The 17,911-nt window shown below is 49.2% G+C and overlaps 1 protein-coding gene across 16 annotated transcripts in view; it reads left to right on the forward strand.

Moving 5' to 3' along the window:
• The window catches only part of NIPBL (NIPBL cohesin loading factor), a 1,722,939-nt gene that overhangs the window by 1,199,876 nt on the left and 505,152 nt on the right, over positions 1–17,911 (forward strand). For all 16 annotated transcript variants that reach the window (XM_085631078.1, XM_085631072.1, XM_085631074.1 and 13 more), the window contains 2 exons: positions 17,364–17,417; positions 17,575–17,683. In XM_085631078.1, coding sequence (XP_085487204.1) covers positions 17,364–17,417; positions 17,575–17,683 — 163 coding nt within the window. The remainder of the gene's footprint in view (positions 1–17,363; positions 17,418–17,574; positions 17,684–17,911) is intronic.

A 17,911-nucleotide genomic window follows, 5' to 3' on the forward strand; every position in this document is an offset into this window, starting at 1 on the left:
GTAAGCCACTCTCTGATACAATTAGGGTTAGGCGCGGAACTATACAGGGGTGCCCGCTGTCCCCATTGCTTTTTTCTCTTGCCATGGAGCCTTTTGCGGCTCTCCTCCGCGAGGGTGGAGCAGATTGGGGCATCTTCTTGAGTGACAGACTTCATACAGTGTCCCTATACGCGGATGGCTTGTTGTTGTACATAAGAGAGCAAAACCAAAGGAAATGATGGACGGAGTGTTGAACATTGCAAGCACTCACCCCCAGTCAACTGATCTGGGTTTAATCCATCACCGTTCTTTAGCCCACTCTGCCACCCTAGTTCAGACATGGCCATATGCAAATCAGTCTGACCCTGTGCCTCATGGGAACTGTCCAGCCCAAACTGCCAAGTCATGTCTTCCCTGGACCGCAAACAAGCTTCCTAGGACCGGTTTCTGGCATTTCAGCCGTCTTCAGCCAGGCTTGCTTGAATCCAGTGGCAAAGTGAGCAAGGGACTCACGTCTGAGCATACCCTGCCAACTTATGGCGAACAAAGCAGTACAAAAGGGGGTGGTGATGGACGGAGCATCAGAACCAATCAAACACTCACACCCAGTCAACAGATCTGGGTTTGATCCATCACCATTCTTTAGCCCACTCTGCCACCCCAGTTCAGACATGGCCATATGCAAATCAGTCTGACCCTGTGCCTCATGGGAACAGTCCAGCCCGAACTGCCAAGCCATGCCTTCCCTGGACCGGAATCAAGCATCCTAGGACCGGTTTCTGGCATTTCAGCCGTCTTCAGCCAGGCTTGCTTGAATCCAGTGGCAAAGTGAGCAAGGGACTCACGTCTGAGCATACCCTGCCAACTTATGGCGAACAAAGCAAAACCAAAGGAAATGATGGACGGAGTGTTGAACATTGCAAGCACTCACCCCCAGTTAACTGATCTGGGTTTAATCCATCACCGTTCTTTAGCCCACTCTGCCACCCCAGTTCAGACATGGCCATATGCAAATCAGTCTGACCCTGTGCCTCATGGGAACAGTCCAGCCCGAACTGCCAAGTCATGTCTTCCTTTGGTTTTGCGTTGTACATAAGAGACCTGCATGCAATACCGCCGGCGATATCTGCGTTGTTACGTAATTTTGAGGAGGTGTCAGGCCTGAGGGTGAACTGGGCTAAATCGGGTGCCTACTCTTTCAACGAGGACGTGGCTATGACAAATCTACATTTTAATAAGATTGCACTGACTTGGTATCCTACCACGTTCCGATAGCTGGGTATATATATTTATAGGTCACCAGCAGACATACTGGAGGGCAACTTGATGCGTGCCATTTCCTCAGTAAGAGCACAGATGCAATTCTGGAAGACTCTACCGCTTAATGTAATTAGCCACATCACTTTAACTAAAATGATAGTACTGCCAAGGTTATTGTATTATTTTGCAAACCTTCCGGTATATGTCCCAGTAAGACTGTTTCGGGAACTGGAGGGATTAACCCGAAGTCTAATTTTGGAATACAGGGCGGCCCAGGATAGCACTGCAGAAACTATATGCGCCACCAGAGAATGGAGGCTTAGCAGTTCCCCACCTGGAACTATATTATTTAGCTGCGCAGCTACAATGGGTTACAAAATGGTTAAGCGGTAAGAACTTGGCAGACACAGCGACCGAAATGACAATATGGACGCAAAACCAAGTTTATAGATTGTTTCACCCACTGGCGAAAATACCCCGCCCGACACAGCTGCACATTGAATTAGCTCACTGATGTTATAAGAGAAGCCTTCAGCTTACAAAAGACACGATCCCCTATGCCCCAGTACTACCGATTGTCGGGACATCCAGAGGTAGAGACTCTATAAGTGATACAGCACTAGTGTCCTGGTCCGAAGCGGGAGTAGAGACACTAGGACACTTGTATGCAGAAGGTACCCTATTACCTTTTGCGACACTAACGGCGGATAATGGCATACCGGCAGGCCAGTTCCTTCTGTATGCAACCATCACACGGACGTTGACACTAGCATGGGGAGATATAACTAATGAGCCACCGACACATCAACAGTTGCAATACTTACACGTAATGGGGGAGGGGTCACATGTGATACATTGGTTAGTACAAGCTCTGCTCACTCACGTATTACGACCACTAAAGAGCCTTCGTGAGCATTGGACCGTAGACAGGCGCCATCCCTTGCCTGATAAGGAATGGGAATGTGTTCAAGCAAGTGCCACACACATACCACGCAATTCGTGTTTTAAGCTCGTTCAGACCTATATACTACATAGGGCGTATCTTTCACCAGATAAGATTAATAAGTATTTTAACATCAACACGTCCGAATGCCCGAGATGTCGTCTCCTAGGTGCTGACATACTACATATGCTATGGTCTTGCCGCCTGCTTTTACCCTACTGGCGCACGATATTAGATATCCTCACGAAATGCACCAATGTCGAAGTGCCGGCCACATGGGAGGTCTGTATACTGGGATATTACAAACGCACCAAAACTAACAAAGTAGGTTCCGGGTTCCGTGACCTGGGCCTAATAGCAGCGAAACGGCTGATAACTAAGAGGTGAAAGTGCACAGACCCACCGGTAGCTTCACACTGGGTGAAATCATTGGAAGTATGGGCACAGGCAGAGAGTACCACTCTACACAGGGAAGAAACTGCAGGGTTGCGGAAATATCCCATAGCGAACACCTGGTATGATATGCTCAAAACCCTTACACTCTCTGATATTCCACTGTAATCGTCGTTTAACCAACAAACGAAGGTTAGTACCTGACACGACACTAGGTAGCAGAAGACAAGCCACAACCCCAGGATACCTAAATGCCGGAGGTCAGTTAAGACACGAAACTCTCATTCCTTGCAGAACAGTACATAGACATGACACTTGCCGCGCGCTACTCTAGTATCCAGACAGCAGAGCATACAACAGAAACAGCAGCTCGCACCCACCACCCACACGCAGGCCTAGCCAAGATTATGCCTCAACGATACTCTACATATTAGCTGCATGTAATCTCGCGCAATCGATATCTCTTATTTAGATTTCTGTATCCTTTTCTTTGGAGTTTTTATTAGATGTGATTATATTATATATAAAAGAGGAAAATAGATGTCTGATATGCGACGCTATATGTCGTAATTTCAAAGTTCAGATGTGTATGAACACTGTGCTTTTATGTACATTGATATGTTCACTCATAAATGACTGCAGTTATATAAGGACGCATTGGGTAGACATAATCCGACTCTCGATTGGAGGTGACAGTATGTATAGGCTTTCGCTGCCCATGGTACCTGATATATGCACAAATAACCATGCACTGTAAATGTAAATTACACTGGAAATCGTAAGTCAGTAATGTACTGATCTATGCTAACAATGGCAAAAATGGCTATTATTGTCCACTGTGCAATGTGCATTGACTCTTGAAACTGATGTAATGACAAAGGAAAAAAAAAACGCAATATAGATATTTAAAAAAAAAAAAAATGAGGACTGGAATATGTGCTGGCTTGTTTTATTAAGGTTGTGACACAATCCTAGTTGAGCCTGGTGCAGCTTAAAATAGTGTTTAGGATATACTACACAACATTATTTACTATTGGAGGCATGTGCAGTCCTGAAATTGTTGAACAGAAAAGAGGGCATTTACTCACACACTATATGCGGGTGTGTTGTAAAAATAATTCAGTTCTTGGGCAAGATTGAAACGCTTTATCTGAGGTTCTGGAATTGATCTGACTTGGTTCACAAGTTAGATATTTTACACCTATTTGGGGATGTTTACTTGAATAAATACGATAAAATATAGTAGGCCTTTAGACTAATGGTAGCCAGGAGCAATGTAGTAAAGAAGTCAGCTTTACGAGTGAAATAAAGTTGACTTTGAGGCATAAAACATTGTAGGACTGTTGAGTAAGTGGTGTACCGGGGGGGGAGCGGCTGAACCCTAAAATGTCTATTTTCTGTCCTTGGCATGCATACTTGCATAACCCTCCGCCCCCACCAACTAAAAAGATTTATTAAAATAAAAATTGGAACAGGGAACAATGTTTGGAAAAAAGCTCACCTTTCCTTGATTATGTTTCCTTGTGTATTTTTCGGAGCCTGTGCTGCAACCGGAGCTTCCGTTTCTGCCATAAAGTGCTTTTCAGACTGCAATCAGACATGGAAATATATCTATGACTTGCACAGTCCTTGGGTGCATTGCTTTCTACCAAGATGCTGTCTGTACTGCTACCACCAATTAGTACAGTTTTGGTCAAATCAGTGCCTACCTCAGTGTCATCTACAAGATTTGTTCCAAGGACGGAGCACATGACTCAGCGCCACTCTGAACTGACTCCTCCTTAGATTCAGAATTGCTTGTTAACTAAACAAATTCTTCTCTGACAGTTAAAGGGCGACCTTTTAAGATTGTGGCCCCAGTCACAATTTGTACCAGGTACGAAAAATGAACCTGTTTATAGACTATATTCTGCTTGGATTCTGACACTCTAAAGATGTAGGTGTCAGGCGATCATCTCACTGAGGAGGACAACAGTGAGGTGGATAGTCAACTACTTACGCAGTATATTGATGTTGCTTTGTATCTAGACCGCCAGAACACCAGTGGGCTGGAATTGTCGCCTGACACAATGAATATTCTACTGCCCCCCAGCTTAGGAATTTGCCTCATTATCGTAATTGTTATTATTATTGCATATTATCTGCTCCATGAACATTAAAGGTTTTCCTAACGTATCAATCTTACCTCAATGCCTGAAATGTTAAATCTGTGCCTAATGTTACCTGTTGTGTTGGCATTTTGCCCAACATCGTTGCCCATGGCGATAAAATACATTATTTAGATGTTTTAAGAGATCTTTTTATTAAGGAAACGAACAGATATAGCTCAGGTGCTATGACAAATAATCAGTTTATCTTAGACTTCCAAGCACCATGTCAGCTGTATTTTTTGTACTGTTACCCTTGAAGGCTTTTCTTTGGAAGTTAGAAGTACACCAAATGTCCAAGTCAATCTGGGATTGAGCAAGAACATGAACAGCAAGGAAAATATTAGAAAAACATAGAAAGAGAATAAGTGTAGGAAAGTACCCTTTTTGGCATGGTTAACCCCCACTTTTTGCCTGACTCTGATGCTTTGACTGCTATCCAGGTTCCCAGTGCCTGTGTTCTTTCCCAGAACTGTACCTTTGTTTCTGCAATTGGCACATCTCTGGCTCACATATATGCCCCTTGTAAAAGTAACCAGTCATACCAAGGGCCTTGAGACCAGAGATGGTCTCTAAGAACTGCAGCATGTGTTGTGCCATCCTAAGATCCCCTCACCAAACACAAGCATACTGTCACTGCAGCCTGCATGTTTTGGTGCAGATTGAAATGAAGAGTCGACCTGGCACACATACCTTTGCGCCGGGCCTACCAGCACTTCAAGAGCCATAGGTAAGTCACCCCTACAGCAGGCCTTACAGCCCTAAAGCAGGGTGCACTATACCTCATGTGAGGGCATAACTGCAGGAGCAGAAATGCTCCTTTAGTGTCTAAATCCATTCTTAGTCATTATAAGAGCACAGTGAAGCTATACTGAGTACATGGGCTGGGAGCTTGTCACTATGAGATCCAGAGCTCCACAATGGCTTCACTGAATTCCAAGATGTTTGGTACTAAACGTCTCAGATTAATGAGCCCACACTGATGCTAGTGTTGTATTCATTAATAAATGCTCTTAGAGAGCACCTCAGGTTCCCCCTGAAGACCTACCCACCCACTAGTGTGTGCCTGACTGGTATGCACCAGCCTGCCACCTCTAGACATGTTTCTGACCCTCTGAGGTGGTAGCCTTCTGTTCTTTTGGGTCAGAAACAAAGCCTGCCGTGGGTGGAGGTGCTTCACACCTACCCCCAAGCAGGAACAGCATTGGAAGGCGGTGAGCCTCAAAGGCTTCCTGTCCTTTGGTATGCTGAGTAGGGCCTATGCAGCTAGTGGAGATGACCTCCCCCCTGACCAAGCCCCACTTTTGGCAGCAAGGTCAGTAGGATAATTAGTAAGCGGGAGAGCTGTGTCCCCTCTAAGCCAGGGCCACCCCTAAGGTGCCCTTAGCTGAAGTGACCCCCTCCTTTCAAAATCCTCCATATTGTTTTAGGGGATTCTAGCAAATAAGCTTAGAAGCATGCCTCCTCCCCAGAGGGAGTGCGCATACAAAGGCTGTAAGCACTCTAAAGTTAAGTAGCCAATTGGCTACTACTTTCTCTTTTCTGCACCTCCCCTAAATTGAGTATTTAGGGGCACCCCTGAACCTTAATCCTCAAATTACTGATGACCCACGAAAAAGAGGAAAAGGAGTCGTGCCGCAGCAAAGACTGAAGACATCAACTGGCTTGAACCCTGCCTTACCAGCCTGTCTGCAGCCCTCAAAGACCCTGCTAAAGAAGAGTGACATGTCACGCAGTCCAGTTACCGCCAGTGCCCTGGGAGGACTGCCTGCCTTCTAAAAAGACTCCTAATCTCCTGTGGTCAGTGGACCTGTCCAGAAGAAAAACAATTTTAAAGACAAATGCTCTGCCGGCGTAACTGAGAAACCTACTACCTCTGCATTCGATGCCCAGGGCCCGAGTTCCATTGGCCCACCTGTCCAGCAAAGGTTCCTCAGCGATTTAGAGCAAGTGTCCACCATGGGTTGACCTCTACCAGACTCCACGTCGGTGCCTGCAGCCTCTGCATGACAACCCCCCACTCTGTGACCTGCACCCGTAAACTGATTTCCGATGCCAAAGAACACCCCTGCACCCAGACCTCGTGGCCTTGGGGAGATCTACTGACTGTGTCCCAACCCTCCAGCATAACCCCAACTTACCTGTGCAGCTGTAGATTTCTTTCGTCCAGCCTCCTGGCCTGAGCCTACAGCCTTATTCCGACTTTGAGGTTTGTATTGGGCGCCTGATGCTATGTTGGAACTTGCCACCCCTGTGCCCCTGAGGGTATAAGTTTGATGCTGCCTAGTGGCCCATCCCCTGCTGTGTTTACCGTAACCCTCAGAAACTTGGTTACCAAACCGGGCTACTTACCTGTGAGTAGTACCACTTTGATTGCCCCCTTTCCTAATAGGATAACATTGGCACCAGATCCCGAGTTTGACCTCTGCACCCGACCACCCCAGTGCAGCTGGTGGTGCAGTGAGGTCACCTACCTGAACCTTGCATGGTACTGATTCTACATCCAAAAGCTCTATCGTAAATTATTTACTTACCTGCATATTGCTGATTGCGTTTCCTCCCATGGGATAACATTGTAATGAATGGAAAATGCACTGTGCCCACTTTTTATATAGAAAAAGTGATATTGCAAAACTTAGTTTACTGCAACAAAGTATCTTTGGTTCTATAAAATAAACCTACTAAAAGTAATATTTTTACAAACGATTGGTTTCAGATTTAGTCATTGAGTGTGTGTGTAATAATTTCTCGTCTGTCTGTGTACAACAAATGCTTAGCACTGCCCTCTGATAAGCATAACTGCTCGCCCACACTACAACAAAGGAGAGCATTAATATTATAGTATATACAGAGCTGGCTTCCTACACGCTGTCTGAGCACCTATTCATTGGACTCTGTGGCACTGACTTGTTGGCTCTGAAGAGACACCCGTAGTCTTCTACCAAGCACCTTTTACACCAGTGATATGAGGAAACCTGATACCGGGTACGGTAGACTCACATGTGAGCACAGGTAGGCCTTCACATCTCACTCCAGGCCCAGCATCCTACCGGCACCACAGGATACTGCGGAATTGACAGACAGACCTGATCACAAACTCTAAATAATTCTACTGGAAAAGAAAACCAGCCTGAGGGCAGGTGACTCTAAAATTGATCATTCAACATCGCGCATGGATCTCCTCAAAGATTGCCTTGATAAGCATGGCAAGATTTGTGAGAAAGTGGCTCTGTATATACTGTTCCCAAATAGGTACAGGGTGTACAGAGTCCACAGTCCCCAGAGGTTTGGCAGAGGTTAAAGTTAGATATAACCTTACTCTCTAAAGTGGTAGCTTGGTCAAGCAGTAAGGCAGTATCAGAGGACAGTGTAAAGAATTTGTTGCACACACTCAGCCAGCAAATGGTCTCACACACTCAATAATTGAACTCTAGGCCAATGGTTTATATATAAAAAATATATGCTTGTTTTATTTTAGAACCAACAATAGGTATTAAAATATACTTTCTCAGAATGAGATGCATTATATAAATACTTTTGCAATATGCAATTGACTTTTGTAGAAAGTTACAAGTGGTTGCAACACAATTCTGAACACAATAATGCATTGAGTTCAATGGAAGTTTCAAGTTATTTGCCACAGATTACTTTTAGGATTACTTTTGGACAAAGATTCTTCAGGTGCCGCCACCACTTCGAGAGGAAAGTTGGGTAGATGGAGGATAGGTAGGTACCCCGGGATTGGGCACAGGGGGGCGCCGGGTGCAGGGGTGCCTTTTGGTGTCGGGAAATCTTACCCTCTGTTAATCGCGGTTGGGGGGGGCACCTGGTTCTGAGGCTGCAGGCCTCTTCAGGAGTGTCGAGGGAGGTCCTTGGGTGCCGGACTCAGGGTCACAGTCGCCGTGGGGTCGTCCTCGTGGTCTTTGTTCACTCCGGCACAGGCCAGGCTTGGCGGGTGCAGTGTGTGCTGGGTTCGTGTTTCCGGGCTGCTGCCAGGGATTAGTAGTTTTTGAGTAGAGCCTCTATTCATGGGAGTCCCAGGGGGCTTAGAGTCAAAAGGTAGCCAGGTCCTCCGGGGTTTGTGAGGTTGCTGGCCACAAGAGATGCCGGGTTGGAGCAGGTTCGAGGGTCGACAGGCCGGTAGGGACGGGGCCAAAGCAGTTGGTGTCTTCCTCTTCTTAGCAGCTGCAGGGCAGGTCTTCTTTCTTCTAGCTCTTCTTCCAGATTTTGGAATCTGGGGAAGGAAGGTTCAGGGTGCCCCTAAATACTAGATTTAGGGGCGGCACAGGTAGGTGAAGGGTGGGTGGGTACACCCCCTATCCTGCCTCTCTCCTGTGGGAGGGGGGCAGTAGCCTAGTCCTGATTGGGCAGGGCTTCCCATCTTCAAAATGTCGAGAGCCCCGAGATGTGCTTCACCTCGCCTCCCCCACCGGAGGGGTGGGGTTGGCAGGCTGGCACATCCCCTGACCTTATTTGGGGTTTCCGGCCAAGCTTCCTGCCAGAGTGGAGGGTTGCAGTGGCCTGGGGAAGCTCACAGAGGCGGCATGCCTTTGAAGCTTCCCCCTGCCCATCCTGGGGGAGGAGATTTAGCACCTCGCCCAGGATGTGCATTGTTGCAGACCCAGGAGAGCAGGGGCTCTCCTACCCAGGGGTCCAGCAACATGTCTGCTGTGTGGCAGCCTAGTCAGCCTCAGAACAGACGTGGATTGTAGGTTAGGTTTCAGGGGGCATCTCTAAGATGCCCTCTGGGGTGCTTGGTACATTAAATCCCAAACTGGTATCATTGTGGGTTTAATGTGCTGAGAAGTTTGATACCAAAGTTCTCAGTCTTCAGTGTTGCCATTATGGTGCTGTGGAGTTCGTGTTTGACGAGCTCCTAGCACCATATACTCTTAAATGGCAGCACTGCACTTAGTGCCCAGTAAATGGACCTGGGTACTGTAGGGGCACAGGCATCCTGCTCCTGTGCCCACACCATTGGAATAGGGCACCCAGCTAGAGGGGGGTGCTGATGTATGCCATGGCAGTGTAGGTGGTGGTCATGGCACACAGGGATGTGTGCCATGTCGACTCTTTGTTTTGTCTTGTACCCAGACACTCAGCCTGCAAGGTGTGTGTGTGTGTGTGTGTGTGTGTGTAAGGGTACAGGGCCTCTAATGGTGGCACAATGAGTGCTGCAGCCCTTAGAGGTCTTCCCTGGTCACAAGGCCCTGGGTACCATTTACTAGGGGCTGACATGTGGCCAGGGTTTGCCAATTTGTGTTTTTGGGAAGGAACATAGGCCCTGGGCACCTGATTGGCAGGAGTCCAGAGCACACTCTGTCTAAGTACATTCAGCAAAAAGTGGGGGCATACCATGCAAGAAAGATGGCACTTTCTCACAGGATTGGATAAGGCTTAGTGACGCATTTCGACTGTCGAGGATAGCTCCACTGACCATGACACACGGATGGAGAGGGAGCCTGAGACTTCCATCGAGTAACTGCTTGCGGGCCTCTTTGGCAGGTCTAATTTCTTGGAATTCTTTGGTAGTTGAAAGGTCCCACCAACCATTCGCTCCTAGGCACCCTCTTGGAGCCCCTTTCATGGCAATATATTGGACAAGGCTTAGTGGCGCATTTCGACTGTCGAGGATAGCACCACGGACCATGACACACGGATGGAGAGGAAACTGGCTAAGATTGCAGCAAAGAATGAAGACATTGAATCGAGATCCTGTAGAAATTATATAAGAATAACTGGTCTCCCAGAATAGGCCAAACTGGGTAAGCCTGAGATTTCCATTGAGTAACTGCTTGCGGACCTCTTTGGTAGGTCTAATTTCTGGGAAATGTTTGGTAGTTGAGGGGGCCCACCAATCACTCACTCCTAGGCACCCTCTTTGAGCCCCTTTCAGGGTCTTATTGCCAGACTTCTAAATTTGTGATACAGCAGTGTATCGAATTGTGAAACAGCAATCCTTCTGGACAGGAAAAAATAGCCCCTCTTCAACACTAGGCGAATACTGTCCATATTCCTAATTTTGCAACAGCGGTTCAGGAGGCCCAAGATGAGTTTGTTGAGGCAAAATTATTATTGTCACAAAACATCAAATACGCTATACTGTATCCTGCCAAACTCCAACTGTAGCACAAAGACAAAGTCAAAATATTTGGCAACAATGAAGTTTGCAACTAGAGATGCTAAGTCCAGGAATAGTTGAGGTGACGGCAATGACTGAGACTCGAATGAAAGCTGAAAATAGACAAGCACTCAAGGTCTGTACTTTGACATGCCCAGCCTCCCCTCTTCAAAATTCTCGACACAGGCGAGGGACTCTGCCACTCACAGCCTTCTCTGTAAGCAGCGAGTAACAATATTGATGTGACTTAATAAATAAGAGCAGTGTGGATGGAGAGCCACCTGCTGAGATGGGAGACATATGTGTTTGCAACTCCCGGACACTTAACTTTCCATAACTTGCTTTATGCACAGTTGGACACGATTGGCAGCCACAATACAGCTACACAGAACAATATTTTCATGGGGCGGGAATTATAGGGGTGCTACTCACCCGTGAGGGTCTCAAGGCACCGGGGGGGGGGTGTTACGCAGCTCCGGTTAGTGATATGCCCCCCACACCCTCATGAAAATGGCATGGTCATAATACAGTGTGGAGTTGGATTGTTATTGATTATTTCATTAACTGTTTGAGTTTTCAGTGTGGGAGGAAGAAAAGATTCATGGTTGGGGAACTGTTTGTGGATGTAGTAATGATTTTCTTCTATTGGTCCACATGTCTCATGGTTGCATCACAACACTTTGGAAACATCAATCAGTATGATCAGATAGAGACTACTAGCCGCAGATTCCTTAACGTAGAATTATGGACCCGGAAAACTTTCTTGCCCAGCATCTCTGCGCGCCGGGGGGGCGGCACCTCACAACTCCGCCCCAACGTCCTCCGTGGGCATGACGTCCGCGAGATCACACAAGCCCCACCCCGGCACGCCAACGTCAGTTTTCTTCTTTTCTGCGTGCAACGCGGACTCGGAATGTGTCCTGGCCTGTTCAGGCCTTCTTTTCTTGTTTATCTTGGGTACAGTGTGCGAATGCCTTCTGTCTTTAAAACGTGCTTGTCTAGCGCACCAGATGTCGGCAACGGACCCTCACCCCATCTGTATGTGGTGTTTGGGGGAGCACCACGACTCCACGGATTGTGAGGCGTGTCAGCAGATGAAGCCGAAGTCCCGGCGGGAGCACTGGATGAAGCTCCTGTCGGCACGCATGTCCAGGTCGGCGGCGGCGCCGCGTCCGTCCCCCACGGAAGGCTTCAAGAACTGCCGCCTTCGTCTCCAACATCGTCACTTTCCCAGGCCGCAAGGGTGTCACTCACCTGTTGGTAAGTGTTGCAGTTTGTCCCCGAGGCCCGGTCTCTATAGCCTGTTGGGGGCGTGGGTTCTCCGCGGGTGGTGCGGCCCCGCGCGTCGCCATCCTATCCGCCGTTCCTCGGCGCGGGGGTGACCAGAGCCCAGATGGAGGCCTATGCGGCGGCCTTGCAGGCCTCTTTGACTCTTCCATCTCCTCTTGGGACGTCTGCGGGTCCCTTGCCGCGCGTGCGGCGGCTCCTGCGGCATCGCCGGCGGCTCCTGCGGCATGGCCGGCGGCTCCGTCCCAGGTGCCGACGGGTTTGGATCCAGGTTCGGAGAATGTGGTTCCCTCCTTCGGACCCGGGCGCCTCTGCTTCGCCGCAAACCCCCGCGGGGGTCCCTGTGGTGTCACGGGAGGTTGCCGGGACTCGGGGCGTGTCCTCGAGTCCCATTTGGCCCTGGTGATGCAGCTAAGGCGCTGGCGGCTGCTGGCCCTGGCGTCGCTGCAGGGGTCGGCTAGGGGCCGGCGCGGGTCCCCCCTTGACGCAGACGGCTGCCTCTTTGGAGGTCGATTAGACGCCTTTTCGGCACCGTTCCCTGGCCGACCCAGCTCCGGTCTCCTGCGCCACGTGTTGTGGCGGAGGTCGTTCCGGCGTCCCCTTCGGCGCCGGTCGACGTTGACCTGACACCGGTCGCGGACTCTACTGCGCCGGGCCTGGCGTCGGGTCGTTGAGTCGTCTTCGGACGCTCCATCTTCCCCAGAGGTTTGGCGCTTGTTGGTCTCGTCATCTCCAGAGACGGGCCGCCGCGTCGTGGAGTTTTCCCCAGCGTCTTCCAAAGTCGGCTCATCGGCGTCGCCGCGCCCGCAGTCTTTGCCGGAAGTGACCTCCGGTTCCCCATTCCTCTGCCTCCTCCTCCTCCTCCCTTTCGGACTTGGCCTTTCCTTCCTCCGATTGGCCTGGGTACGGCCGCCTTAGTTTGCAGCCGTCGCCCACTGAGGAACTGCTTTCCCCTCCACGGGGCCCTACGGAGGCCGGTGCTGCTTTTGCTCGGGCTGTTTTCACGGCGGCGGGGGATCTTGGGCATGGGCGAACCAGCTGCCCATTTCCCCACAGATCATCTTTTGGAAGTCTTCCATCAGGGTTATGGGGGTAGGGAGCTGCTTCTTCCCTTTGAGGCTTCGCTTCACACGTCTCTTTTGGGGGCTTGGGGGTGCCCTGCCACGGGAGACCCCTGCCCCAGCTGCTTCTGCACCACCACCTACGAAGCAATGCATGCCATTTTTGGGCTACTGGCGCTCCTTCAGGCCCCACTGACTCGGTTGGAGGCCCCGGGCCTTCCACGCCAGCGGCTCTGGCCCCAACACCACAGGGTCCCCTTGGATCCAGGCCTGGATCCGGATCGGCGCCGGTCGACCTTGTAACACCTGCCCCGTCGCCGATTCCACCAGCACCACGTCCGCACGCGAAGCCGGACCTGGACATGGACCTGGACCCGGACTGGCGTTGACCAACGCCAGATCTTGCGCTGAGCGGTACTTTTGTAACTCTGTTCTACCCTGGTGTTCGCTAAAGGCCAGATTGGAAATCCGAGTTGGGTGAGGAGTACAGGGAGGGGTCTGTCGACCCTTTATCTGACCAGTTGGATGAACCGAACTGGAGAGGGGAGTTGGGGGAAGCCAGTGATCTGGATACCTCCCCAGACCTTGGCATGCTGTCTCCTCCTACCGCGACTACGGAGGAGGGTGCTTCATACGCAGTGTTGTTGTGTAGGGCGGCCAAGGCCCTCAACATCGAGCTACCTACGGTGGCGGTCAGGATGAATATCCTGATGGAGGTGCTTCAACAGGCAGCGACTTATTTGGATCCCCTGTTGCCTTTCAATGAAGCCCTTAATGACATGCTTTTGAGCACCTGGTCCAGGCCCAACACAGGGTCTCCTGTGGATAGTATGATTGCCCGACGCCACCGCCCGGCTCTGGGAGATCCCTCTTTCCTATCCCAACACCCCACCCTTGAGAGCTTGGTGGTCCAAGCCTCTACATCCAAAGACGCATTCCCTAACACACCACCTGATACGGTATAAAAAAAGCGGGACCATCTTGAAAAGATGTTTTCTTCCTCCAGCTTGGGACTGCGGTCGGTGAACACTGCATGTCTGTTGGGCCGTTACACCCACTCTGTGTGGGATACGGTTGCGCAGGTGCTGCCACAGTGCCCGGAGGAGGCCCAGGCCATGCTTTCCCATGCGGTCGCTGAGGGGAGAGACGCAGCCAAGTTTACCATAAGATGTGAACTGGACACCGCCGACTCGCTAGGCAGGACAATTTCAACGTCGGTAGCCCTTCAACGCCACGCCTGGCTGAGGTCGACGTGTTTTTCCGGGGATGTCCAGGCTGGACATGCCTTACTTGGACATGCCTTTTGATAGCCGTGGCCTGTTCGGTGACAAAGCAGACAGCGCGCTAGAGCGCTTCAAGGACTCCCGGGCTATGGCCAAGTCCTTGGGCCTCTCCACCCACGCTGCGCAGTCTGCTGGTTTTCGCCCCTTTCGTGGCTACGGAAGGGGTGCCCCGCCACGTTCTAGCCAGAGCCACAGGCCGGCACAAGCTGTCGGGCCCCTTCTGCAGTTGTCAGTGGGCGGCAGGATTCGCCATAACCTCCCCCATTGGCGCACCAACATCGGACAGGTGGGTTTTGGAGATAGTCCGAAGTGGCTACTCCTTCCCCTTCGAGACTACCCCTCCATCCATGCCACCTCAGTACCATCGCTTGTCGGAGGATCATTTGGCCCTCCTCCAACAGGAAGTTACAGCTCTCTTGGCCAAGGGAGCTATCGAGCGAGTTCCTGCCCCAGAATTAGGTTGTGGTTGCTAGTCCCACTACATTCTGGTGCCCAAGAAGGACAAAGGCCTGCGTCCTATCTTGGATCTCAGGAACGTCAACCGCTTTCTCCAGAAGGAGAAGTTCAAAATGTTGATGCTAGCTCAGGTCCTGTCTGCACTCGACCCTGAAGACTGGATGATAGCATTGGACTTGCAGGATGCTTACTTTCACATCCCCGTCCTGCCAGCCCACCAGCGTTACCTGCGTTTCAGGTGCATGATGGTGTCTGCAAGGTCTCTTTAAGTAGTGGGGAGAGCCTTGGTTAGATCTATTCACCACCGAAGAGAACGCGCAATGTCAGCAAATCTGCTCGTTGGAATTTCCAAGGAGGCACTCACTATGCCTCGCTTTTTGTCGTGGAGTTATGGTCTTCTATATGCCTTTCTGCCTATACTACTTCTGCCCAGAGTGCTGAAGAAGATCAAGCGCAACCGGGCCCAAGTCCTTCTCGTGGCCCCGGATTGGGCACGGAGAGTCTGATATCCCGAGCTATTACACATGGTCATCGATCTACAAATCAGCCTGCCTCTTTCGGAGGATCTTCTGTCGCAGCAGCAGGGGACGGCCTTACTCCCGAACCTGTCCAGCCTCCTCCTCCTTGTGTGGAGATGGAGCGGCGACAGTTGACAGCTTTCGACCTTCCTCCCAAAGTCTGTAATGTTATCTTGGCAGCAAGGCGCGACCCTCCACTAAAACGCTATACGCCTGTAGATGGAACAAATTTGTAGAATGGTGCGCACAGCAAAGTTTGTGGATAACCTTTCTGCTGCCCTTTCAGAGGTTCTCCTCTTCATTCTTTCTTTGGCCCAGCAGGGCTCTGCTCTGGGCAATCTCAAAGGCTATCTTTCAGCCATTTCGACATTCCTTTGGTTGCCTGACCAGCCTTCTCTTTTCAAGTCCCCTATTGTAAATCACTTCTTTAAGGGCATTACTCATTTGTTTCCTCCAACTCCTTTTGTGATGCCTCAGTGGGACTTGAACCTAGTTCTTACTTATCTGATGTGTGCTCCTTTCCAGCAGCTACATAACTGTCCTCTCAGACTCTTAACCCTTAAAACTGCCTTTCTGGTTGCCATCATCTCTGCTCGCAGGGTGAGTGAGCTACAGGCCCTTTCTTCTAAGCCTTCTTTCCTGGCTGTTCATCCGGACAAGGTTGTCCTCCCCACTAGGCCTTTTTTTGTTCCCAAAGTGGTTACCTCTTTCCATATAGGACAGACCGTCACTTTGCCCACCTTCTTTCCGCCTCCGCATCCTTCTAAAGAGGAAGAGAGGCTCCACTGTCTGGATCCAAAACGTGTGCTTTCGTTCTATCTGGAGCGCACAAAACAATTCTGGGTGGATGACCAGCTCTTTGTCGGTTATGTGGGCGCCAAGAAAGGTCGGGCCATGCAAAACCGAACCATCTCCTGATGGGTCATTCTTTGCATCAAAATCTGCTATTCCTTAGTGAAAAAGGAACTTCCAGTTGGGTTGCGTGCCCATTCCACCAGGGCAACGGCAGCTACTACTGCTTTGGGACGTGGAGTCCCCCTTCTTGACATTTACCAGGCAGCTTCTTGGGCTTCACTGCACACATTCACAAAACACTACTGCCTGGACAGCCAAGTCCGGAGAGACGGCTTCTTTGGCTGTTCAGTTCTCCAGGACATGCTGGTGTGAACTTAGTTTGCAGACCCACCTCCGGGGTTGGTATTGCTGGGGTATCTATTCTAAGGTAAGGAATCTATAGCTATTTGTCTCTTTCAGGTGAACAAGTTACTTAATCTTAGGTAACAAGATATCTGTAAGAGACATATATTAGTTATAGATTCCTTACCGCCCCACCCATCCTCCCCGTTCTGCAAACTGACTTCTGGGGTAAGGGTCTCCCTTTACAGGGACCTAGTTTTGTGCACCAGTGGTCAGTGTCTTGTATGGCTTTGCGCTTCTGGTGTGGAATGTTGTGTAAAAAACTGACTTCAGCGCGCGAGGGCGGGGTCTAAGTAGATACCGCAACATTATCCCAGCGACCACACTGAACGCGGAGTCGACTGACGTGCTGGGATACTGCTATTAAAAAATGTCTCCGGATCCAGTCTGATGCCTGGGGCTAATTCTAAGTTAAGGAATCTATAACTAATATATGTCTCTTACATTACTTATATATATCTTATGATATATTGTTACCGAAGGTAAGTAACTTGTTCATCTCTTTTTCAGCAGTGTTTGTTATTTTATGTATTCTATTCCAGTCCTTTGGTTGCTTGTGTACCCAGGATCCATATATTGTTTTAGCATAGTGTCCTTACATTGCAGGTTGAGTTCCAGCTAATTTGTTCCTTTTGATTTTTTGTTTAAGTGTATTTGCTTCATAAATGGGTGAGATTCTTTTAATTGATCCCTTTTTTTTCTTCCATGTGTGCACTAGGTGGCTACTTGCAGAGATACTGGTTATGACTGGTTTGAACAACTTCTTCAAAATGTAAGTAAATAACAATTGGTTTAATTTTCGTGGTTAAGTGGCATATTGTATAGTTAAAAAAAATTCAGTTATTGCACAGCAAAGCTGTTTGACTATTAAATCACCTCAGTGAGTTGTAATAAAGTATATAATTCTTATTTCATATTTTCTATCCCAGCTCTTGAAGACCGAGGAAGATTCTTCATATAAACCTGTAAAGAAAGCGTGCACCCAACTTGTTGATAATTTAGTTGAGCACATTCTTAAATATGAAGAGTCTCTTGCAGGTAAGCATTTTACTTTTTCTGCAAAGTACTTTTATGATAATACAGCATCAAGCATAGCAGTTTGAGAAGTGCTTGTTAAAGCACATTTTAGTAGAAAATTCACTGCTGCCTGAAGTATTTTAATTGAATTTACTATGAATGATGTAAAGGTGTAGTTTACAGGTCCCTAAAAAATGAAGAAAAAATATTCAAAAGTGTGTGAACCGTCCAGTTTTGAGATTAGCCTAT

This window comes from Triturus cristatus, chromosome 2_1 (assembly GCF_964204655.1).
Source record: "Triturus cristatus chromosome 2_1, aTriCri1.1, whole genome shotgun sequence".
NCBI lineage: Eukaryota > Metazoa > Chordata > Amphibia > Caudata > Salamandridae > Triturus > Triturus cristatus.